The sequence below is a fragment of the Pogona vitticeps genome, chromosome 5 (assembly GCF_051106095.1).
Source record: "Pogona vitticeps strain Pit_001003342236 chromosome 5, PviZW2.1, whole genome shotgun sequence".
Taxonomy (NCBI): Eukaryota; Metazoa; Chordata; class Lepidosauria; order Squamata; family Agamidae; genus Pogona; species Pogona vitticeps.
In genome coordinates this window covers 135,830,001-135,855,475 of record NC_135787.1, presented here as the reverse complement: position 1 = coordinate 135,855,475, position 25,475 = coordinate 135,830,001, and the positions used below count along the sequence as shown (strand labels likewise).

The window sequence follows — 25,475 nt, the reverse complement described above, 5'->3', positions numbered from 1 at the left end:
TTAGTTGACAATCAGCTTCCAAATCCAGCCAACCTTTTCACCTAGACTGTAGAACCCTGACTTAGAGGGAAAGGCAAGTGAGAGAGAGCTGGGTGTTAGTAGATCACTGATTGTTTATTATTCATATCTCCTTGTTTTCATGCCTCTTTCTCATGTACACACTGAATGGGAGAGGAACTGATTCAGGTTGAAAACTTCACCAGAAAACCTCTAGAAGGATGACTGTATTCAGGTGTACCTTGCGGGAGACAACATAGGGAGGACTCAACTAGACAAGGCATTTTAATCCTATGTTAAACACTAATCTCACTAGAATTATTCCTCAGGTCCAAAGAATTGTCTCCTTATAATAGTATCAATTACCTTGTACCTCTAAAATCATACAGTATACTGTATGTTTCTTCCCCGATTGAGCTGATTTGTGCTGTTAACTCTGTATCTCATTAATCTGATGTGGATTCTTATACTGTGTTTATCCATGGGATAGTGTCTCCCACAGTGGTTTTCCTTGTGGATGGGGAGACATATCTCTCCACAATTCAGAGTGTCTCCTGTTTTTGCCTTTCCATTATATTGTTCCATACAGTGTTGACTGCACCTTTCCACACCATTTTGTTTTGTTTTTACATGGGCTGAGTGCTAAACCACCTGTCAAATAGCTGTGGTAGAGAATGGACCTTGCCCCCAATTGCAAACCCACATTTTAATATGTGTGCATATTTCTTGTTTGTTTGTTTATTAGATTTATATCCTGCCTTTCTAGACAATGTCTACTCAGGGCGGCTTGCAATAAAACATATCATAAAACAATTAAAACAATTTGAGTCAATGGTATTAGTATTGTTCAAGATGGACAATGTGAGGAAAAAGCTAAGTTAAGAAGTAAAAGTTAGGTATTGACAGGAGGGAAGGCCTGCCTAAAGAGCTAAGTCTTTAATTGGCTCTTAAAAACACCCAGTGAGGGTGCTAGCCAAATCTCTGATGGCAAGATATAAATCCAATAATAAATAAAATAAACAAATAAAATGCGGCGGCCAGACTTCTTAGTGGGACGAGAAAATTACCAGCATATCTCTCCCACTCTGGCTGCCGTGCATTGGTTGCCCATTCATTTCTGCATTGATTTCAAAGTGTTAATGATGACATATAAAGCCCTAAACGGTTTAGGACCTTGATACATAGCGGAATGCCTTCTCCCACCTAGATCTTCTCGAGTCACTTGCTATAGCCAGGAAAGACGGCTGAGGGGCCACTGCTGAGAAGGTCGTTTTTTGTTCTTTCTTTCTGGGCCTCCCTCGGCATTAGACCCCTCATCTGTCTTTCCTGGCTATAGCAAGTGACTCGAGAAGATCTAGGTGGAAGAAGACGTTCCGCTACGTATTGAGGTCCTAAACCGTTTAGGGCTTTATATGCTAGCCAGAAAGCTTCTGCCCATGCCAAACTCACTACAGCTACCGCATCTTTGAGCTGTGAGTGCCTCAAATATGTGATATCAAACGGTCTCTAGAAGGCAATTGTCACATATAGAAGTCACATTCACTAGATACAGCCATAGGAAAGGCCAAACTGTGATTTTTGGGGGCTCAAAAAAAAAACCAACTTCAGATCAAGGAGTTCAACCAATGAAAAAATGTGATACTGGAGTCTGAGAGGAAGAAAAGATAAAAGAATGCCAATGTTGTGCAAAGCTTCTCCCCACTGAGATATTCCACTGCAGGTGGTGCCTTGTAATGTAATTCTTGGTTGCTATAAACTCTTATGCATCCCATCCTACGGCAAATTTCTTTCTTTATTACATCCCAGTGATCTTAACAAAAGCCACCTAAACCATAGTTACAGCAAAAATGTGCTATCGATTGTCATAGAATGAACTGATAATTCAGATGCTGAACTGATGAGTATAATAGGTGTTGCTTTCTAAAGGTATAATGAAGGCCTGTAGACTTTCTCCACAATGAAAAAGTATATATTGCCCCATCAGGACACTCTCAACTGTCAACCACTGGGAGACTTTTCAATCCCACACAAGAGTGCAAAAGCCAGCAGTTTTTTTCAGCAGCAGTGTTGGGGTTTTTGTGTACAAAAAACAGTATATTGTCCAAAGGATTTTGTTTAAAAAAAAGCACCTTGGCTTGTGCACTATATTTGGCGAAATGCTGTTTGTGCATCCCTTGTAGTGATCACAGGCAAAGCAAATTGCTCTTGGCCACTCACAGGGCAGAATGACGTGCCCTACAGATCCCACATGTTAAATGGTTTCAAATGTTAAAATAAAAAAGAGATACAATCTGAGTGGGGAAAGGGTAATCAAAACTATCAGTATCTTATAAGGAAGATGATCAGCTGAGCGGAGAAGGCACTAACAGAGACTGATGGTTTGACCAAGAAATGAAGCCCCAGACCTCTCTTGTGCACCTTCCTTGAGACACAACATGAACCGAGACACAGATTGGATCCAAAAGGTTACAGTGTGACTTGGGTCCTGACTCATGTTTCCTTATTTAGGTACAGATCAAGGGACTGGGATGCATAGGCCCATGAAGTTTAACAAAAAAAGAGTTCTGAAATGTTAAAATGCATAAAAATGTTATAATCCTACTGGGCAGGGGTTTTGTTCCATAGAATCATACAATAGTTAAGTTGGAAGGAGCCTGTAAGGCCATCAAGTCCAACCCCCTGCTCAATGCAGGAATACAAATCAAAGGATATCTGCCAGGTGGTTGGCTAAGTTTACTTGAATGCCTCCAGTGTTGGAACACACACCACCTCTCCTGAAGTAATTGGTTCCACTGTTGTACTGTTCTTCCTATCAGTTTTTCCTGATATTTAATTGAAATCTGGCTTCCTGTAACTTGAGCCCATTGTTGCGTGTTCTGCACTCTGGGAGGATTGCGATCCTGCCCCTCCTCTCTATGACAGCCTTTCAAGTATTTGAAAAGTGTTATCATATCACCCCTCTGTCTTCTTTTCTCAAGGCTAAACATGCCCAGTTCTTTCAGTCTTTCCTCATAGGGCTTGGTTTCCAGCCCTTCTGTAGGAACAAAATATGCAAAGCTTTCTTTCCCATCTGCTTTTACTTGACCAGACCGCCAGCCATTATTCCTAAAACGGTGTAAAATGCTTAATTAAAAAATGCAACACATACTCTGCCACCCAATCTGTGCTTGACTGTGAATATACAGTCATTCTAGAGAATGAATTCAGTTCCTGTAAGGATGACAATGGCAAGAAGGTTTAAATCCTTTCAATAGGCAAAGAATGTTGGATATTTAAATCCAACCTAGATCCACCCAAATCACTCATTCTAGCCAGGAAGGGCAGCTGAGGGGCCTAATGCCAAGGGAGGCCCAGGGAGAAAGAACACGAAACTGGGCCTTCTCGGGAGTGGCCCCTCACTTTTGGAACAGTCTGCCCCCAGAGATCTGTCTTGCTCCCTCACTGGGTGTTTTTAAGAGCAAACTTAAGACCTGACTCTCTGTAGGCAGGCCTTCCCTCCTGTCATCATCTGATTATTTTTCCCATCTTGAACTATATTATTACTGTTATTATATTGTTTTTATTTATCTATTATTGTTAGTTGCCCAGAGTAGACTTCTGTCTAGATGGGCAGGGTATAAATTTAATCAATCAATCAATCAATCAATCTTTCTAAAAATGATTCAATACAAAGAATCATGTCATGGCAAAACCAATAGGGAAGATCTACTTCTTCTAGCCCAACACTCATCAGCAAATCCATTACGTGTTCTATGACTTCTCTCAGTCTGTTACTATTTAAGATTAAACCTGCCTTTTTGAAAAATGAAGGACATGAAATCTTCCCAGCCATGTACTGAAATCATACAGTTAGTCTCAGCAAAATTGTAATGTCATTTTAAAAACCTGATAGTATCAGCCCATCTCACTCAATTAAAAAAAAACAGAATTTCCTATAGAAAAATCATATACATCTGCTGTATACTGAACTGGCATTGAAAATAAATGGCCATTTTATGCACTCTATTTCTTTATACCCTGGTTTTATTTGTTTGTTTTACTTGGGTATTAGGCAAGTTAGAAACATAGAGCAACCTCCAGCTGTAAGGAAACTTAAGACTTAAGTGAACAAATTCTCCTTCATCATATCACTTATTTTGCCAATACAAACAATCAACAACAGCAAATTCTATAATAATGGGGAAAAATGGTAAATTTCAGCCCTATTCTGAGTTAATCTCTTAACCACTAAATTTCAAAAGCTTATTAGTTCTGCTATAGTATGAACCACCCAGACCATCACTTAAGGAACCTCTTCCAAGGAGTAACTATAGAAGCAGCAATTTTACAAAATGAACAATTTGCACTTAATATTACTGTCAAAACAAATTTGCCTCAATCACAGTGCTACAATGCTTTTATCCTCTCGGGCAATCATCTTAAACTGCTATTATTGATTCAGTTTTAAAAATCCACTAGGGAGCCCTGAACAGTCTCCCTCTTCTTCCTTCAGATTCACATACCTTACAGCAGCCTTCCTCAATGTTGGACCTCTAGGTCATGTTCAATCATCTCTTGTTAGCACAGCCAGTGGTAAGGGAAGATGGTATTGTAGTCCAATGCCATCTGAGGACCAGAGGAGACTTTACAACAAACAGTACTCTATCTTGAAGTGCTGCCAGAATTCAGAATTCTATTTAAAGGTGTCCCTTAAATTGAAACCTGACAGCCCTACAGATAGAGGATTATCTGGTCTAAGTTTGGTTTAAAGGAGAAGTACAAGAAATGGGCCTCCCTTGAGAACAGGAAACAATGGTTAGGAAAGATGCAAACAACCTGGAAGGGCTGTCAACACTTCATCTTTGCATACCCAGACTGAGCAGGTTAGCATGGAGGTTTTCTGACCAAAGACTTTTTTCTCCATTACAATGAGATATGTCATATTCCTATTTAAATAATACTCCTTCTAAATTTGTATCTACCAGTGTTGGGTGACTATGGCAGAGGGAAGAGGGGAGAACCATTCTGTAAAGTGTGATGCCCAGTTTCAAACGAAAACCTATTTAACCAAGCCTTTTCTCTTTGTTTTAACAGTCTTCACCAGCACAATTTCCTGCTGGATTTCAATGGGTTGGGGGAGGCCACAAAAAGTGGCCTTGGGGGTTTGAATTCCTGATTCATACCTATAAATCAGTGAACATGTCTTACAATCAATCCCCCGTTTAGGTGACTTGCTTTTTCTTTGTGATGTGTGAATTTACAGCCCTACTAGTGACTCAAGGCTAAGAAAGGCTGCCCAGCACGCTCAAAACAGGCTCTAACAAGCAGTGCGCTGATGAAGTCCCAGAGTTAACCTAATGTGTATTTTGTTCTGGCACCTTGTACAATAACCTGCACATCTGCAATACATTACTATAGATTTTAATCTCTCTAGACATTACGCTTGAAATAAACTCGCTTCAAAATACTTGATTTCTTCCAATTCAATAGGTTGTGCAATACAAACATTTATTTTTAATACATTATACATTACTGACATTTTAACTCTCCCGTCCCTCAAACACCTAACAGTACTTTGCAGGGGAACTATGTATTTTAATGATTTCAGACCAAACTAATTCACAAAGCAAATTAAGTTGTTCATTCTTCATTGCCACAGCTGCCGTGGGCAGGGAAACTTGATTGCAATGCTGCTCAGTTTGACTGTCTCTGGTTGAACAGTCTTCTCTGGTTCTTCACAAAAAAAGTTCCTAAGAACTGATTACACAACCTGTTCAGAGCAAACTTTGTGAATGGTGGGGCCAACTTCACAAGGAAGTTTAAGATGCCCAACCAGCTTCAATGGGACTGAGTCTAGACTTCTGCCAGAACATATATAATTTTATCATCCTTTTCACACACACATCTGAGTAGTAGTTGGTGTAAGAATATGAATAGTTTATTTATGGCCCTTAGACCAGTCACATAAACCTTATAGGTAAAGGTAAAGGTTGTCCTTGACATTTAGTCCAGTCCTGTCCAACTCTAGGGCGCAGTGCTCATCTCCGTTTCCAAGCCATAGAGTGAGCGTTTTGTCCAAAGACAGTTTCCGTGGTCACATGGGCAGCACGACTAGACATGGAACGCTGTTACCTTCCCACCAAGGTGGTACCTATTTATCTACTCACATTGACATGCTTTCGAACTGCTAAGTCGGCAGGAGCTGGGACAAGCGGCGGGAGCTCACTCCGTCGCATGGATTCAATCTTGGTCTTCTGTCCTTGCAGTACAGAGGCTTCTGCAGTTAACCCGCATACCATGTCCCATATATAAAACCTTATAAAAAGTTATAATTTCTAACTTTCAATATTCTATTAGAACATGTTGGCATATAGACAGCTGGGAGCTACTATCTAATTGATATTTAACTTCCGCAAACAAAGTATTGCTACACAGAATTTCGCAACTTGACAGGTGATCTGCATATCAACATTCGAGAGAAGGAACTGAAGCCTATTTCCCTCTGAACGTCCTGGGATTCTATTTATTAAGGGGGTAATAGTCTCTTTTTGCACTGCTTCATACAATGGGCAGGTGAAGAACATATGCTGTATGGTCTCAATCTCCCTCAGGTGGCAGGAGCATAACCTTTCAGCAAAAGGAGTATTTTTATACTTCCCTTCTAGTACAGCAGAGGGCAGGGCCCTCGACAAAGTAAAGGCTCTTCTAGTTTTCAAGCTCTATCCAATTTCCTTCTGCTTCTGCTTTTCTAGAGGTAGGAGGTAAGTATATGTTAACGATCAATAGGGTTTTCATACTTCCTGTAAGTACTACTGCCATGGCCAGCTGTCTCAAGGGGGGTTTCATCGTAGATTTCACGTTCAGAGCCGTTGATACCAGAATGCTCAACACCCCCTTCAAACTCCCCAGTCCGTGCCCTTGGATTGCCCTTACTATGAAAGAGTTGAAACCATCTAGTATTATATCTTTGTCAGACCATGTTTCTTGCAAAAGAAGGATGTCATATTTGCAGTGAAAGAAAGGGGTATCATGGTTATGGGAGATACATCTGGTTCAACCTGCCACATTCCATGATAAAAGTTCAACTTTAGATGCAGATTTTTGGTTGCTTTCTGGAGCACACCACCATACTTGAGTGTCTGGTGCCCCATTTTGCTCCTGAACTTTCAGTTCTTCTGCCTTTGGAGTCATTTCTCCTCTTGTGGCAGAGAGAATTTGTATATCGTTAGCTTCTCCAGAGAAGTCTGAGATACATCTGATGACTGGCATCCTCTGTAGGTGAGGAGAGCAGCTGGTGTGGGTAAAGGATAATCTTTACGGGACCAGTCTTTGTTGTTTTGATTTCTTTGTGTCTCTCTACTAAAGGAATATCTTTCAGCTCTATGTTTGGGACTATGGAATCTTTGTGAAATTGGACTTCTTGTTTGTTTTTTCCCCGTGCAATATTCTAGTGGGAAGGCTTCTTCACATGTTTTTGTTTTTTGCCTTCCAATAGTCAGTTCTGGGGAAAAGCTCTAAAGGGGCATATCTATTGCCCATAAGCCACTCGGAGGTGGAGTTAGAAATAGTTCCAATTGAGCAGGCTGGATGTATCTTCTCTTTGTATGGATGGTATGTTCTGTCATTTCTGGGGGATATAATACCTTTTGAAAGAGGCCTTGGCCTTGGGAGTATTTTCACCTGATTACAACGATTTTTGATTTTGCTTGTAAAATCACAGGGCTTGTTAATTGGGATATTGTTTGGAAAGGTTGCAAAATTGGTGTGCGTTTCCTTTCCTCTGCCATCTGGTTTGGTTTGGAAGGTGAACTGTTGTAAATGATGGAAGCTTCAGCCCTATATCTATACAGGATTTTTGGCTGTTATCTTCCTTATGGAAGCGGCTGAGGGGCCATCTCTTTGTTCTGGAACCTGAATTTCTCTGGACCTATTTGTTACTTTGTAGGTGTCCAATTTTGTGATCGGTCTGAGGTTGATATTTGAGTACGTTGTATGTATTCCCCATTTGAATGATACTGTTATTTTTTCAAACTTGTATAACAGGCTCCAAAAATGATGGGCCTGTTTACTATTGGCGAAGATCATGTGCACCCTGCCTCTTAGTTGCCCGGGCTTACTGGGATAAACACAGTAACACTTCGTGTTCATTTGAGCATCCCAATCCTTGCCCAGAATTTCTGTTATTGACTGCAATACTTCTGAATTGGAGGCCCAGATGCCATTTGATTTTCTTAGTGGCCAGTTGTAGATGGTGATGTGGTTCACGGGCTTGGGTGATGGGGTTTCAACCAGGGTGGACTCTTCACTATCTGAGGTTACTGACCCTTGGGGGTTTTCTATCTGCATATTTTCCTTGCATGCTGTCACTGCAAGTGGATGCTGGGGATAGGGTTCTTCTGGGATGTTTTAATAGGCCTTATATATTCATGAGTGTTTGAAGCCTGGAACATTTGCTCTCATTTTCTTCCTCTTCCATGTAAGCAGATAATGAACAAGAAACTGAAAGCTTTGCATTATGTCAAGCATCTGGATTCTTGTTAAGTGTGCCTAAATATGCCAGGATTTTAAGTCACAACACATTGCGGGTGTAAACCCCTATGAAATGCTGGTTCAACCCAAAGGAGTGAGACTAAGGAAAAGAAGGGCTATGAGTAGAGATTTGAATCAGAAAGAGCAGGAGAGCTGAAGAGACTGGAGCTATTGTTGCTACTTAGACTGCAAATGTTCTTGCCAACTTGGTCTAGAGTTCTAAAGACTCTGCATGTAGAGCTGATTCTTCTGTGTTGTGGATACCCAACCCAGTTGAAAGGATTAAAGCCTTTTTGTTTCAATTAATTTTTAAAATCCTGGTTTGTATGACAATTAACCGTAAACCAAGATCCCCACACAGAAGAAAAATATTCCTTCCTGGTCATGTATGAATGAAAAGGTCAAACTGGGAAAGAAAAGATTGAGTGAAGCAATATGTGCGCTGTTTGTTCATATTGTGGTTTATTAAATCAGAACTCTTGGACTGAAGTCACACCCCAAGAAAACTAGTGTGATTACTTTTTTGAAGTTCAGAATTAGAAACAGACGAATATTTTTGTATATCATAGGTGTAGTTTTCCAAGTGGTAGTTGTGTTAGTCTGTGCAAACATATCAGACAAGAAACAAAAAGAAACAAATCAAAACAAAAGGAGACAAAAATGTAATGGTACCTTAAAGACTAACTGCTATAATTTAACATGAGCTTTCATGGATCAAGTCCACTTCCTCAGACATAAGAATGAGACTATATGGCAATCATTTATACATGACCTTATGGAATACAGAAAACAAAGTGACAATGATAGGTTAATATAGCAGACACAAGTTGCAAATTGTGCGAGTCAATGTGGCAATTCACACTTCATAATGACTTAAGACCCCTGATTAATATTCAGGCTTTTTAAGTCGGTTTCATTCCCACTGAAGCCTTGTTTTGTAAAAAGTGACCATGATTTGTCAGAAACAACAGCAGATAGCAAGACAATCATTGCAGCATTTCACACCTGGTAATGGCTTAAGAACCCTTGGCTGATGTTTAACCCTTTAAGGTGGGGTCCCAACATCTGCATATTATATAAATCTGTTTTGTTTCGTATCTGGTGACTTGGTCTAGTTACTCTTGTCCTGTTAAAAAATGAATAACAGTGGTACACATGTTAATAATATAGATCCCCTAAATGACACAATGTCATGGTTGCCTGGGATACAGATTCAAATACTATTGAAAAGGTGCTATAACAGCCTTAAAAGTTGTCAGAGATGATGGTGTGAAGTACTTACTTGATAATGTCCCCTTCAAGAGCAATCACTCGCTTAATGATCTTCTGCTCTGGGTTACTTGGAGACCTGCAAAAATGGGTAGTGGGGGAGAAGGTTATTCAATCAGTAATGTTCTCATTATTTTAAGAAAATGAATAGAAAAATCACCTATGAAATAGATACTGCTTATGTTGACAGAGGATTTTCTATTCTGAATGATGTGACATTTTTCACTGTGTTCCTGCTAAAATTAAGCCACTGCTATCACCCTTATTTCAGTCTGCACTGTGAAGGAAAACAGGTGACAAAGAAGTAGATGGATCCAAAGACCAAGAACATGTAACCTTATAGCTCTTGCAAAATAAATGCCAAAGATATTCAGTGGCGATCAAATTAGTGTCCCATTCTAGCTAATGCCGAGATGATTGCAAATAGATTCATATCTTAAAAGATGAATTTATCATTAAATGCTAGCATAACAATATACGTAAACATGCCTGCCAGTCATTTATTTTGGAAAATAATCTGAAAATGAGATGACAAATAATCCGATGAATGCAACACTCCCACAAGTAAATTATTATTTCGGCAAAGAGAATTCCATATGATTTGAAAGGAACATCATTTAAAATGTCCAGAAAGAATAAGATAGTGACAGCAGTTACACACTGTTATGCCCTATCAAATATTCAATTAAAACTTTAACATAAATAATGTTGTGTTCACAGATCCATTTCCTGCATTTCTAATTGTATGATCCAGAGTCCAGATGCAACATGAAGAAATGTAGGAGAGATGTTGAGAATAATACAAAACTAGGTGAGTCCTGAAGTTCTGAATTAGTATTGAATATTGAAAACAAGTACTGAACTAATATTAATTGATTCCCTCCAGAAGACCTACCCTGTTTCCCTGAAAATCAGACCTAACCTGAAAATAAGCCCTAATATGATTTTTCAGGATGCTTGTAATATAAGCCCTACCCTAAAAATAAGCCCCAGTTAAGTGAAACACTGCCCTCCACCACTGTGCAGCAACCAGAAGATGACATGACTGTATTTGAATAGATGTAGATAATTGCATATGATTAAAAAATTCCCTGAAAATAAGCCCCAATGCATTTTTGGAGCAAAAATTAATATAAGAACCTGTCTTATTTTTGGGGAAACACAGCAGTTAGATACTGACTTAGCCATCCTTACTGCAGACCATGGGCGGCCCATTTATGGTGCTCCAGATCATGTTCTGGATTATAACTCCCATCTCCCTTGGCTGGCATAGCCATTATCCCCCCCCCAACCAAGAAATAAAGATGTAAGCAACAGGGAAGGGGTGAAAGGGCTATAATTTTATTAAATAACCAATTCCTTATCCAGCAGAGGAGCCATCCTATAGTAAAGATTCTAGTAGGGGCAGGAGTTATTAAGAGAGCCTCGTGGCTCAGTGGTTAAACCGATGTACTGTGCTCACGACCTGGGGTTGACTCAGCTTTCTATCCTTCCAACGTTGGTAAAATGAGTACCCAGCTCACTGGGGGGCAATGTATAGCCTACATAATTAACTTGTAAACTGCCCAGAGAGTGCTTGAAGCACTATGGGGCGGTATATAAGCAGCACGCTTTGCTTGCCTTTGCTTTTTATACCTAGATCCCTCCTTCAGCCATAAGGCTGAACTCCTGCCCTGGGGCATTTTGTAAATTATAGCCAAAACCCAGCTGGCACAAATTTGGGGAGACCTTCCCAAGGCCTGTTCCTATCTCATGATATAAGCAGGTCATGACTCAGCCTCAAAAGTTGGTCCCTGCCTGGGTACCAGAATTTCTCATGATCCTGGCATCCCTCCAAAAATCAAGAGGCATCCTATGGAACTCACAACTGTCTTAATTCCTATCTGCCGTATCCAATCTAGGCACAACCATCTATTTAAACTTGGAAACCACTCCGGAGTTGCCCATGTTGCCCCATGAGAAATCAAAATGGGAGGGTAGAAACATTTCGGAGTCCCTTTTGTTCAATACACCAATCAGGTGGCTCAGACTCAAAATTCCTATCTGGCCCATATGTGACCAGTTCCCTCATTATGGTTCACAAGACAGGTGGGTAGATTGAGTGCCACTATCGAAAGAGGTCAGCATGGAGGCAGGGACAGCTTATATACCCTCCTATCTCTACCCACCCCCCCAAACTGGCTATGTCGGGACAAAGCAGAGAAAAGTTCACCCTCCACCTCAGCCCCCAGCTTTGGCACTGCTGCCAGAGAAGGCAGTGGTGAGGGATGATATGAATTACAGCCCAATAATATCTGGAGAGCCACAGGTTGTCCATCCCTAGAGCAGACCCACCAAAAATAAGAGAATTTCAGTTCAGATTACTTGTTCCATTGCATAGGTCTATTCCAAACACAATTACTGTACATCTGGATGCAAATACCCAATTACAAGCCCATCCATTTCCAGTGCAATCCCAGGCTTGGCTTGGAACCTTCACCATGGCATATGCAGCTGGCCTAGTCAATTACAGTATCTGAAAACCTTTGGAAACCTGCCATTCTTATTCTTATTCTCATTCTTATTTGAATTGTTTTATGGCCATGCCACTAATTTATTGACATTTTATTGTTGAGTTGAAATCCAACTCATACCTAATCCAGTGGCATAAATTTTAGGCAGCTGTTAAGAAGCTGTTGCTCATCTTTCTTGTCACTCCTTAAATCACATGACTTGTGTAACCAAAAAGGGGGAAAAAATCCCACCTGACTTCTTAATTGGTGTGGCAATTTACCACTGACATTTATGTCACAGGAGTTACAACTCTGGACATAAGTATGAGTGTTGTTGCCAGGACAAAATATATTGAAATGCTTACTTAAATGTAATGCTTACTTAAAAGGGACATGGTGGCACTGTGGGTTAAACCGCAGAAGCCTCTGGGCTGCAAGGTCAGAAGACCTGCAGTTGCAAGATCGAATCCACGCGACAGAGTGAGCGCCCGTCGCTTGTCCTAGCTCCTGCCAACCTAGCAGTTCAAAAGCATGCAAATGCGAGTAGGTAAATAGGTACCACCACAGTGGGAAGGTAATGGCGTTCCGTGTCTAGTCGCACTGGCCACGTGACCACGGAAGATTGTCTTTGGACAAAACGCTAGCTGTATGGGTTGGAAACGGAGATGAGCACCGCCCCCTAGAGTCAGACACGACCGGACAAATTGTCAAGGGGAACCTTTACCTTTATCTTACCTTTTCGGTTTCAAAAATTATTACTATTGATTTTTAAATGGATTACTTTATGATCTTATTACACTTTTCTTTGTATGCATCTATTAAGTTTAATGCGTGGGTAAACATCCAAAAAATGTAAACTAATGAATATTTAAAATAATTAAATTAGTAAGAATGTTTACTTAGAAGAAATCCTAGCAAGTTAAAAATGGGACATATTCTCAGATCTTTATTTCTAATTTGTTTCTTTTTTTTCAGCCTATTTACTTAAACATTTCTACAGTGTCCATCTATTCAAAACGTCCAGATAATGTTGTTATCATGAAAAACCCCACAATAAATACATAATAAAGAAATAAAACATCACATGCCGTAAAGTCCATTATGATTTATGGCAACCATTTTCAGTAGCAAATATTTAGAAGTGTACAGTTCCCTTTTTCTGGGCGCACCCTGGGACTGTACACACCTATTCACAGTAGGCAGTGTGGGGAGTTTAACTCTCAGCCTCTGACTCTGCAGCCAGACATCTGAACCACTGAGCTAAAATCAATCACAGTGTAATATAGGGAAAGGAAATGGGGGGAAAAACCCAGGATTTTTAAAAGGTTTTTTATTTCACTGAAAAGACTACAAGTTGAAATGTCCAGTTGTCAGTTTGAAAAGAAAAGAAAATCAGGCAGATCTTTTGCTACATGCCAGTTTGGAAGAAGAAGCCTTAAACATTGAAACACACTTGTTGGACTTTTAACGCAGCAAATCTCAGCATCTAATAATTCAGTGAATTGTAGAACACAGGCACAGAACAGGGCAAGTATTTTATAATGTGCCACCCTAACGGGACATGTTAATATATCATCTGGCATCTGGTCATATCTATTATATACATATTATTGGAGGAATCAACAGCATTCCTATGTACAATGTGTAAAAGCAGGTATCAGAATGACTGATGCTTGACAAATCATTCCATTTAATACTTCGCATCAGAAAACATGAAAAATGAATCAATGCTGATTGATTTTCCCACTAAGAAATGATTATAGGCACAACCACTAGGAAGCAGCAATATTAGAAGACCTTGATTTGAAGAACTAAATACACTCATTAGCTTCATCTCAGATCGGTGGAACTAACAGAAATGTTGTGTTACCAAAGCCCTCGTATCAGTGCCTGTATAATAGTTGGGATTAACTGTTGGACTTGGCAATGTTTATTTAGGCTTCATTTGAGATGATTTGTTTAGGCTTCAGTTGCTCTTCTGCAGGCATTTGTTGATACAACAAACCCACACTGTCTTGCTGTCTTATCATGAATTACTGTTCTGGTGAATTACAACTGTGTTTATCCTAAATATTTTTTCTAGACCTATAATTGATTACACTTTTTCAAAAAATGTACATTGGGGGTGACTATTATTTGGGGTTGTACTTGAGGTGGGCAGAAACTGGAGGCAGCAGGGCAGCAAAAGAGGATTGGGGGCATGGGGAAATTAGGGTGGGGGATTAAAATTTATAGCCACTGCCATGCACTCTGCCCAGCACCAAGATGCCACTGTCTGCTCTGGCCCCACCCCTGGGCTGCAGTGATGGGTTCTGAAGTAGCCCCCACTAAGGGGGAACCCAGAAGACATTTTGTTATTTTGATCAGCAAGAGTAGATGCTTGACATTTCCTTCCTGTTACAAGGGAATTATCAGATTGGTTTCACCCACTTCATTTACTGGAAGAAGTAAATGTAATCTTTCAACAGAATTGCCTTTAAACCACTTCATGCATAGTTCATTTGTGCTAATGAAAACAGCCATCACATTTTAAATGTTTCAAAGTTCTTCCTTATTTCTACAGCTTTAGTTTAAAGGTTCTATGGAACTGGCCCTCTAAAGCATTTCCATTAGATTCATGTAAATCTTTGTGACGTGAGTAGTGACCCTGTGGTTTCATTTACACCCATTTGGCAATAATCCCAATGACCTTGAAGAAAAATAATTCTCAATTAAATTTAAGAACATTCACAGACAAAGTGATTACTTTCTGCTAGTAATTACACCTATTTTTCTATCAATTGTAAAAGCTTCAAATGGGGCAATATAAATTCATCTCAATCCTTTGTGATTTTAAATATCTCAAACCATAGTACAGGAATTCTAATACAAGTGTAGCTATTTGCATACCATTTAGGACCGAAGTGGAAAGAGAATGTGAAGATGAAAATGTTAAGATATCAGTTTCTCTATGAGTGATGTTAGGGTTGACAGTCACAGTAAAAAAGAAGGGGGAAACTACTCCAGAGGACAGGTGGCAGTTTTCTTGCAACTACACATGGTTACATTATGCTACATATGCATATCTTTTTATACCAAAACCTACAATTCAATGAAGCTGAGCCTACCACAGTCGAAGAGTGAATTAGTGAATTACATGTGTCTGGAATGCCCAGTCAGTGTGCCAGATGCACTCCCTACCACTTCCACAACCATCCACTTGTGAATGGTTGTCTTTTAAAAAAAGCGATGTAAAGGGTTTTGTTTTGTTTTTAAATGAAGAACTAATACATCTCTCCAACAGGCTTTAATGTGCCTTTAAGAAACATGGCTACATTCCCAAGTGAATTTTAAGACAGCCTATCAAACTCATGAGAACATAACCAAAGCCACAGCTTTACAAAGACTCCAGGATCTTTCTACCAGAAGAATGTGAACCTCTGTGATCACTTCTGCCACAGTGGACTTTTTTAATCCCTTGATTGATTTGCCATTCCACCCCCACAACACTATTATCCCTGGTGAGTTAATCGTAAATATGCAGAGATAAAATTGAACCCTACCCCAAAAGGAGTCTTCATCTGCTGATTCAGACAATATCACCATGTCATAAGACATTAATCCAGTATAAGCAACATTATTGATTGGTTACTTATTCAATTTAGATACTGGCCCATTAGTACAAGAACTACATTGGGCAGTTTACATAAGAGCTTCACTCTCCAAAATAGCAGCAGCAACAACAACCACCACCCTCAGTACCTCACAAACATAAATCAAATGTGTAATTCCTTCTCCTTTTCTCTGTCACCTGTGCCACAGCTTTGCGCACCAAAAAGACAGCAAGGCAGTATACAACACACAAGAACCAAGCATTCTTGGTTTCTGAAAACACAATGGCTCCTTTTGTGCAAAAATACTATGAATTCTGGTTTATTGATAAGGAACAGTAGGATAGTAAATGCTGTACAATCACCTGTGCTTGCAAGCAGGAACAACCAAATTTACTAGAAATCAACTGTGGTGGAAAAATAGAGGAGAGATGAACCAGGAATTCTCGTTTAGATGTAACACTAAGCTTCCCTATCATGGGACATTTCTAGTTATATTATTTTCCCCTGTCTTCAGGAAGAACCAAATGCAAGCTGTGGAAAATCCTCAGCAATTCTGCATTCATGAGTTGTCCTAATGTGGCTGTCAACAAAAGGTCTTGGTATCTTAGTTCTCTACATAGTTTGTCCTCTAAGACTGGACTGCTACACCATCATCACCACTACCATCTAATTTCCCCAATTCTCCTTTTTATTTTCTTCATCTGTTTCGTAATTTGCTTCAGTGATTCTCTGTTACAGAGTACTTGAGGAATTTTCCAGTTGTGCAATAATTTTAATAGCTAGGAATTCAGAATTTGTGCCAAAGCCGCTAACATTAATTTGGAGGGTAAACAGGTAACATGGCAGGCATCCTTCAGTCCCGAGAGACTATGGTAACATGCTCTGTATGGAGGACTTAGAACAGTGTCTAGTGTGGCTGAGACATAATAACTTGGCAGTTCAAATGATGTAGGCCCATATATGGTGCACACACATTCTACTCATTACGTCATGTTTCAAAGGGAAATAATAGCCAAGACTACGTTGAAATAGGCCCTAAGCTTCTATTTTGGATTTGAAGACTGTTTACAAGATAGGTGAACAGTGCAGTTAACATTTCCCCCAACAAATTATTACTATTTCATTGATTAATACACATACAGTGTTACTACTTTCCTGGGTTTTGATTCCTTAATTCTTCTCTGCTTAAGTCCTTTTAAAAACGATCTCTTTTCTAACTGCTGAAAGCAATTTATATTTGCAAACAGATAACTTAATAAACTTTCCTGCATGCCAGTGTGCCAGTTGAAGTCTCCTTATAGATTCCTGCTAAGGAAAGGAATGCAGTTGCTTCATTTTTAACTCTCAAATGGGATTTAGGAAAGATCTTTGAATGCTCAATGAGCTTATTTCCTGCTGGGCATGTAGTCCTCTGTTCCAATAAAACAGTGTAAACCAGAACTCCTGGATAATGGATATGAGAGTCAGATCCAATGGTGAAGCAAATGTCATGTTTTTTTTTAACATACTTTAGGATTTTACAATCGAAAGAACAAAGAAATTAGATTTCTTTTCCATTATGAGTCTGTCTAAATTAAAGATACATCATAAAAGTGAGTTTCATTTCAAAAGGTACATAGAGGTCATTGATATATTAAAGGATCATGGAGAGGCAAATGGATATTATCAGGACTCATATAATGCAACTGAAGCACAAAACAGGCCAACATGCCCAGGAGAAAACTTGACACCAATCTGTTTTCCATTACAGTGGTGCCTCGCTTAACAACGTTAATTCATTCCAGCGAAATTGCTGTAGAGCAAAAACGTCGTAAAGCGAAATAAAAAAGCCCATTGAAATGCATTGAAAACCCCTCAATGCGTTCCAATGGGCTGAAAACTCACCGTCCAGCGAAGATCCTCCATAGGGGAGGCCATTTTCGCTGCCTGTAAAGCAAGGAATCTGTCCAAAAACACAGCGGGGAGCCATTTTAAGCAGCCGGTGGCCATTTTGAAACTGATGATCAGCTGTTTGCTGATCACTGTAAAGCGAAAATCGGTTCCCGAAGGAGGGAATCAATCATCGTTAAACAAAAAAAAAACCACACATATTCAAAGCATCGTTTTGCGATCGCAAAAAAACCTAATCGTACAGCGATTTCGTCATAGAGCGGGGCAATTGTTAAACGAGGCACCACTGTATCATCTTCGAGACTTATGCAGAAGCCCTTCTCAGCTATTCAGTGCAACATAAGCAACAATGTGCAGCAAAGAGTCATCCATCCCCTCAAATCCTGCTTCTAATCCACAGAAAGGTTATCATCTTTTGGAAACATTACAGCATTGATTTCACAATTGGTTTCTAATTGTACAGTAGAGGTTTTTTTTTAAAATAACATTTTATTAATTTTTCAATATATCTACATTCAATTCGTGCTTGTTAAACATTGTGTTACATGGGTTGCTTATAATTATTCATTTTTGCATCTTGGTGTCTTAATTCTCCCTTCAGAATCTATATATTTTTTAAGCATTTAAAACATTCATATGTGTATTTTAGTGTACCATATTGGCTACTATCATAATATTGCTCTCATAGTATACAATGCTCTCAAAATCCTCTAATAACATATCTAATAAAAACAATTCTGGTTTCAAATCTATATAATTTTGAGGCAATTTAACCGACTATCTGTATTTTATACCAATAATTTTCTTTATATGATTGTTTAATCATTTCTACCTCCACATTTTCTGTCATGTCTATATCAATATCATATCTACTATATGTGAATTAAATACTGTATTTTTCTGTGTATAAAATGAAACTTTTTACTAAAATAATTAGAGGAAGATTTGAGGGTCGCTTTATACAAGGAAGGAGGCAGTCATGCACACACTCGGGCGCCTCTTGCTGCTGCCGCCGCCTCACAGCTTGTCCCCTCCAGTGGCTGAGGCAGCAGAAGGAGGAGGAGGAGGGGGAAACGGAGGCAAAGGAGCATTCACATGTGCTCAGGCACCTTTTGCTGCTGCCTCCCCCGCCCGCCTGATCACCATCTCCAATGGGACTCACAGGCTCAGCTCACTTGTCCCGTCCGGTGGCCAAGGGAGCAGGAGGCAGAGGTAGAGGGTAACAAACACTCAAGTGCATTCGGGCGCCTCTTCCTGCAGCTGTCACCACCCAATCACCTCTCCAGCAATCGTCTCCTTAGGGCAGGGGACAAGGTGGCGACGTGAGCTAGAGCTAAGCCCTGGCAGTTGCAATGGGGAAGGTGATCGGGCGGGCAGCGGAGATAGCAGCAGCAGTAAGAGATGGAGGTGGAGGAGCAGTTGCCCATTAGCTGCTCCTCCACCTCCATCAAGGGTCAAAATTAGGGGGTTGTTTTATACATTGGGGGGTCATGTACACGGAAAAATACGGTAGTATTTGTGTTACCTCTTTTTCATATCTAGTTTCAATTTACCTTAAGAACCACTGCGTTATGTCTTTACCCTAATTAGTGATCCCTTATTTCAATTTAATTCCCTTTCTAATATATAAGATATAAGGGGGTGCTGATAAGTATTGAGCCTTTCCCAGAAAAAAATTGAGCTAGGAAGCTGTAACTGTCACACTATTCTACATCAATTCTTGAATTCTATTTTCTTGTTCCCCATCCTGAATGCACTATATTATTCATTCAATTGTTTAATGTTCATGATGTTTTTTATTATATTTGTAAGCCGCCCCGAGTAGACGCTCTCTAGGGGGGTGAGGTAGAAATCTAATAAATAAATAAATAAATAAATATTCCCCCAGAAAGTCAATGAACTTGCAACATATGTCCTGCAGCTTCTTAAGTCCCTGCAAATAAAATTCTTCCGACTGCTGGTGCAACCACTCATTTGCAGCATTAGTTGCCTCTAGAATACTTCCAAATCATTGTCCCTTTAGGTGTTTTTTGAGTTTGGGGAACAGATAATAGTCAGAAGGAGCCAGGTTGGGAGAATAGGGTGGATGGGGCATCACTTGAAAGCCTAAGGACGTCAGTTTTGCCATTGTTTAACATGCAGTGTGTGACGAGGCATTGTCATGCAACAGGATGACACCTTTGGAGAGCTTTCCTTGATGTTTTTCCTTGTTGTTTTTGCCTCAACTTCAGCAATAAACTGCAGTAATATTTTGCATTGATGGTTGAACCCTATTGGAGGTAGTCCACCAGCAGAACTCCCTTCTTATCCCCTAAAACTGTTGCTATTTGTTTCTGCACCGACCTTTGCACTCGGAACGTCTTTGGCCTGGGGGAACCACTGTGCCTCCATTTCTTAGACTATTCCTTTTTCTCCGGATCATAACAGTAGATCCTTGTCTCATCACCAGTTACCAGTTTGCCCAGGAAATCTGATACATTTCTTGCAAAATGTTCCAAAACAGCCACCAATGACTGTTTCCTCTTTTATTCAGTTGTCAAAAGTGTGGGGATCAACTTTGCTGCCAGCTTTCTCATTTCCAAGTCGTTGCGGATAATGGCACCAACTCTCTCACATGATATTCTCAGATAGATAGCAATACTTTTAGCTGATATTCGGTGGTCCTCCATGATCATGTCATGGATGGCATTCACATTTGCAGGCACAGAGAGAGAAACAGGCCTTCCACTGGATTTCTCATTTTCAACACCGAAATGGCCAGTTTAAAAATTAACAACCCAACATTTAACTGTTGCATATGAAGGGCCATTGTCACCCATACTTTGTGACATTTCATCATGGATCTGATTTGCACCATTCTCTTGGAGAAACAGGAACTTGGTTATGGTCCTATGCTCTTCCACATTGAACTTTTCTGGAGGTGCTGCCATGTTCAATTTGGAGCTGAAAATGAAATATAAGTAAAAATCATAGGTAGCTGATTTTTGCACTATTGAATATAGGCAAATTTGCCAATACAACCTGCAATTTATAGCTTCCTAGCTCAATTTTTTCTGGGAAAGGCTCAATACTTATCAGCACCCCCTCGTATGTTCCCTTACAATTCCAGAAGTTAGGTGTCAACATTGAGGGCCACCTTAATATTTTTTCCTTTGCATCTTTCTAAGTAACTCCTTCTCTTGTTTATCTTTTCCCAATTCTTATTCCTATCTCTCTAAAAATTCTGTCATCCCTTGTATCGTCTGAGATCATTTTATGTACTTCATCTATCTCCAATAGATCTTCCAGGCTATTTTTATTTAATTCTGCTGAGCCTCTCCCCTTATCTTCCTAGCACACCTAAAATTCTCCTTGGCTCTGGGATTAGAATTAAATCTCCTAAATTGTCTCCTCTGATTTCCTCCAGCCCATATATCATCCACCATCCTCACATTTCCTTGTTCATTATTCCCTGTCTCCTGTTGAATATAGTCCTTCTTTAATTGCTCATTGAATGATTTTGTGGGATCTCACTATCTCTAAAATTGCTTAAATGGTAGATTTTGTTTCATCCCAAAGTTTTCCTTGTTGTAGCATTATGTCCCAAGATGTCAAGTACTTGTATTCCAAGTGAAAGATGTCCAATAGCTTAAAGCAATCAGTCCAGTTCCATGAATAATTGCTTCAATAAGTCCACTTTAATAGATTGATCACCTTTAGGGTTAATTTTGAATCCAGTCTCAGACATAAGTTGACAGCCCAGTTCACTTGATGTTTGTATTCATAGAATGATATTTTTTGTAATCCAGCCCCAAGAACAGTCCATTCCAGTATTGATTCTATCCTGGTCTGTGTTCCAGTCAGGTTCAGAACCCAGGATACATCCAAATATTTTTATTGGTTCACATAGGTCCATATTAGCCAGATATATATTCCAAGATGAATTGTCTCTCTTAGACTGTCCAGGCTTAATTTGTCTACGTATTAGTCAGTTCTTGGGGGGGGGGGGAGGAAAGTCAAAACAGATTCCAAGCTTGAGTATTCAAGGTCATGTTCTGGGTTTTTTCCCAGCACTGTAGATAGGCACCACAAACAGTTTAACTCCCAGCGTTGTTTGGCTACTAATCATTTTAAGAGGAACATTTCTTAAGTTTCTAACACCAAATACCAAACTGCCTTCCTTGAAGTATAATTAAGTGTTTAATTAGTGTCCAAATTATTTTCTTTGAGTCTCTTTGCATCTCCTTCCCCCTTTCCAGATCCACCGCTGCTCTATAAGTGATGAAGATAAGAGACACTTATTTCTGTTAAAGGGATTATTCCATTCAGGGATAGTCATCGAGCAGCATAGTTATAATTTTGTATCTCATTCAGTGGTAACGACGATGTTAATTAGCTGATTTATCGCTTCTCCATTGCCGGATGCTGATGACTTGCAAGCAAGTAATTTCAGTCACTCGTTTCTGCCCGCTGGTTGATTGGGGAGTTTCCCAGATCAAACATGGGTAACCACCCCATGATCAATAGGATTCTCCCCCATTTCACCAACTCTTCGGGGTGATTTTAACCCCCTATGGGGTCCCAAACAAGTTGTTCAGCCCTGAGGATGGAGCTCCATCCTCCTGCGGCTGTCTTGTCACAGTGTCAAGCCAGAAGTCTGGAGAGTTTTAATTTGTTCTTTTATACACTTGGAGCGAAATACTAGATTCAGACCTACCAAAATAAATTGGGCGTAGAAAATTACTTGGGATTAAAAAAGTCCCAGTTCTTATACTGGGTCCCTTTTAGTACCATTAGCTCTGTATTTAGTCCTTTAGGCATGTACACTTTAATTAGATTATAAATTGTGTTCTCGAAGGATTTTACGGCCGGGATCCAATGGTTGTTGTGGGTTTTTCGGGAACACAGCCAAACAGCCCCAAAAAACCACAACAATCAATGATTATAAATTGATTTATTGTTTGGTTGCCCTGAGAATGTTTTGTTCTAGGTGGGCATAAAAGCACCATTCATGTGTATGTCATTACATAGGCACAAGATTTATTTGGGGCTTTAGGCTGAATCTGCGGATGGCTTCATAAGTGGAGGAAATACATAAACCTTGCCGTTATGTCCCTTCCCCACATGCAGGTCTCTATTTAACACAGCCATCTGCAGTGCATTTACAACACTTCCATGACTAGAACTTTGACTTTGTCAACTGCTATAACCATATTCAGTTCAATGCACTTACAGCTTCCACTGCACAGACATGAGGATGGGAGTGGGCACCTAGCAGTTGGCCCCACCTGCACAATTAAGCCCTACAGAGATTCCAGCTTCACACCTAAATATGACTACATGTGTGCCTTAATCACTCACACGAAAAACCTTCAGCAAAGAGCACATTGAAAGGAGAAGGGTTCAAGGAATTCATGAGAAGATCATTCATTCACTCAGGAGTGAAACATGGCTACATTTTAATGGATTCAGATCATTTTTGGATCCACCATATATTCCTTTCTTCACAAAATGTAATTTCTCTGATTTAGAACTCTTGTTAATTGCCAATTGTTTTAAACAATTCATTTAAATAAATACATTTCCCACAACATAAAAAGGGTACCATTAATAGCAGCGACAAACATCAGGAGCACCCTCAAATTGTTCAATTGCTTTAGATTCCCTCTAGGTTGTGCATTAATAAACAGACTTCCACTTTAACAATGACAGATTCAGTGGAGAGTTTACAAAATTACCCACTGTTTCTCATGTACCTCTCTGAAATATGAAATTTCATTTAATTGAGAAGGGAATTACCCTGACCAGTTGAACGTAAGCTTCACCGATGCCTGACAAGCACCATATTTCCACTGCAGAAAACTATGTTTTAATTGGCATATTTAACAACACTAGGAAAACTACTTTTACTGTACTAGTAATTTGTTAATTCAACTCTATAATGAGATGTTCCAGAATTTGCCTGATTTCTCCCACTCCTAAAAAAATAGAACAAAGCATCCTGAGTTCATTTCTACAAAATGTGAACAAATAATGTTCTAATTGTGAACGTTATTACTTTTACCGAAGCAAAACAGAATACCATCCAAGTCTTGAACAACTAGATAAATGGAACAGTGTTGTGAATCAATATAATATTCCACAATACCAACCACAAAACATGACTCCTTGAATTAAGCAGGAGTTTAATTGAATCTCGGTCTAGTGTACACACACTAGATCTATAATGGCAATTGTGTTTATGGTTCCCCCTTTAATTTGCTGATGGAAAAGCTCTATGAAGTTGGAACCAGGATACACACACACACACATTTTCCAAGCTTATATCCCCCCATGGAGGGCACACATCAGCTGTAGCAGTAGTAGTAACTTTATTACAGTCAAAGACCAGTAAGCACACATCAGCTGTGGTTCCTAATTACATTATCCTCTAAGTTTCTCATTGAACTCATTTCCTGTAGTGCTTTTAGTATCTTTACTGTGCTAACTAGCCCACTTTGCCTTGGATAAGCAGCTGCATTTTCTCTATAGCTCTCAGGTCTTCATGAGAGGAAGGGTCGCTTTCAGAGCTATTTTTCATCAGAGAAACACTGGAAAAGAGAAGCAGAAGTACACTGGATTCAGTGTATCATGTGACCATGCTATATGATCTTAGTTTTAGCAATCTGAAGAAATGACTTGCCCTGCTGATACAAACTGGGACAGTAGATCGCCACAGGCAGATCATGACAGCAGAGATTACCATCAATATATTTTTATTCCAGGAGTGCAGGTAGGCTTCACCAAAGCCCGTTTTTGCAAAATGTGGGAGAAATGCATTTCATAAGAAATGCTATTTTGAAAAGTTAATCAAAGGTAATGGTGATAAGGGAGATGTGGTGGCACTGCGGGTTAAACCACTGAAGCCTCTGTGCTGCAAGGTCAGAAGACCTGCAGTCGTAAGATCGAATCCACGCGACGGAGTGAGCCCCCGTCGCTTGTCCCAGCTCCCACCAACCTAGCGGTTCAAAAGCACGCAAAACGCAAAAATGAGAGTAGATAAATAGGTACCACCTCGGTGGGAAGGTAAACGGCATTCCGTGTCTAGTCACGCTGGCCACGTGACCACGGAGGATTGTCTTAGGACAACCGCTAGCTCTGTGGCTTGGAAACAGATATGAGCACTGCTGTCTAGAGTCGGATACGACTGGACAAATTGTCAAGGGGAACCTTTACTTTTACCTAATGGTGATATGGATACAAGAGGACCCATACTCCTGTTAATTGTCACATGTTTTAAATGACTAAGTTAGACCTTTGGTTGATCTAACTTCAATTTCCAGATTAAACCATCACAGATATTTCCATCCCATTACTTTCCTGCAAATTCAAGCTGGAATCTGATGGGGATGGGTCTCCTGATGGAAGTACTGTCAGTGGAAAACAGAGGGAGACAGTCCCCCATCTTTCCCTTATGGTCTCCCCTCCAGATGTTAAAATTTAAGTGAATGCAAAAGCAGCACTAGGACTATTCATAGCAGAACTAATTCCTAACATGGCCACACTAACTCTGTTGGTCAAGGTACTGTTACTACTGTTGATGACAGTGTTTAGGGCTAATAACATTGATAATCATAGCTAATTCATTTATTAATTTATAGGGAAGCTATGCCAAAACTCATGGAGGTATGTTTACACTCAAAACCACATGTGAGAAAAACACACACCATAGCTGGGAGCAGTTCATTTCACTTTACACATTTCTTGC

At 39.8% G+C, this 25,475-nt stretch overlaps 1 protein-coding gene across 5 annotated transcripts in view; it reads right to left on the bottom strand.

Moving 5' to 3' along the window:
- Nucleotides 1–25,475, bottom strand: part of IMMP2L (inner mitochondrial membrane peptidase subunit 2) — a 659,819-nt gene that overhangs the window by 224,690 nt on the left and 409,654 nt on the right. For 3 of the 5 annotated variants that reach the window (XM_073000504.2, XM_073000505.2, XM_078376834.1), the window contains exon 4: nucleotides 9,788–9,853. The exons of the other annotated variants lie outside the window; for them this stretch is intronic. In XM_073000504.2, coding sequence (XP_072856605.1) covers nucleotides 9,788–9,853 — 66 coding nt within the window. The remainder of the gene's footprint in view (nucleotides 1–9,787; nucleotides 9,854–25,475) is intronic. 5 annotated transcript variants of the gene reach the window in all.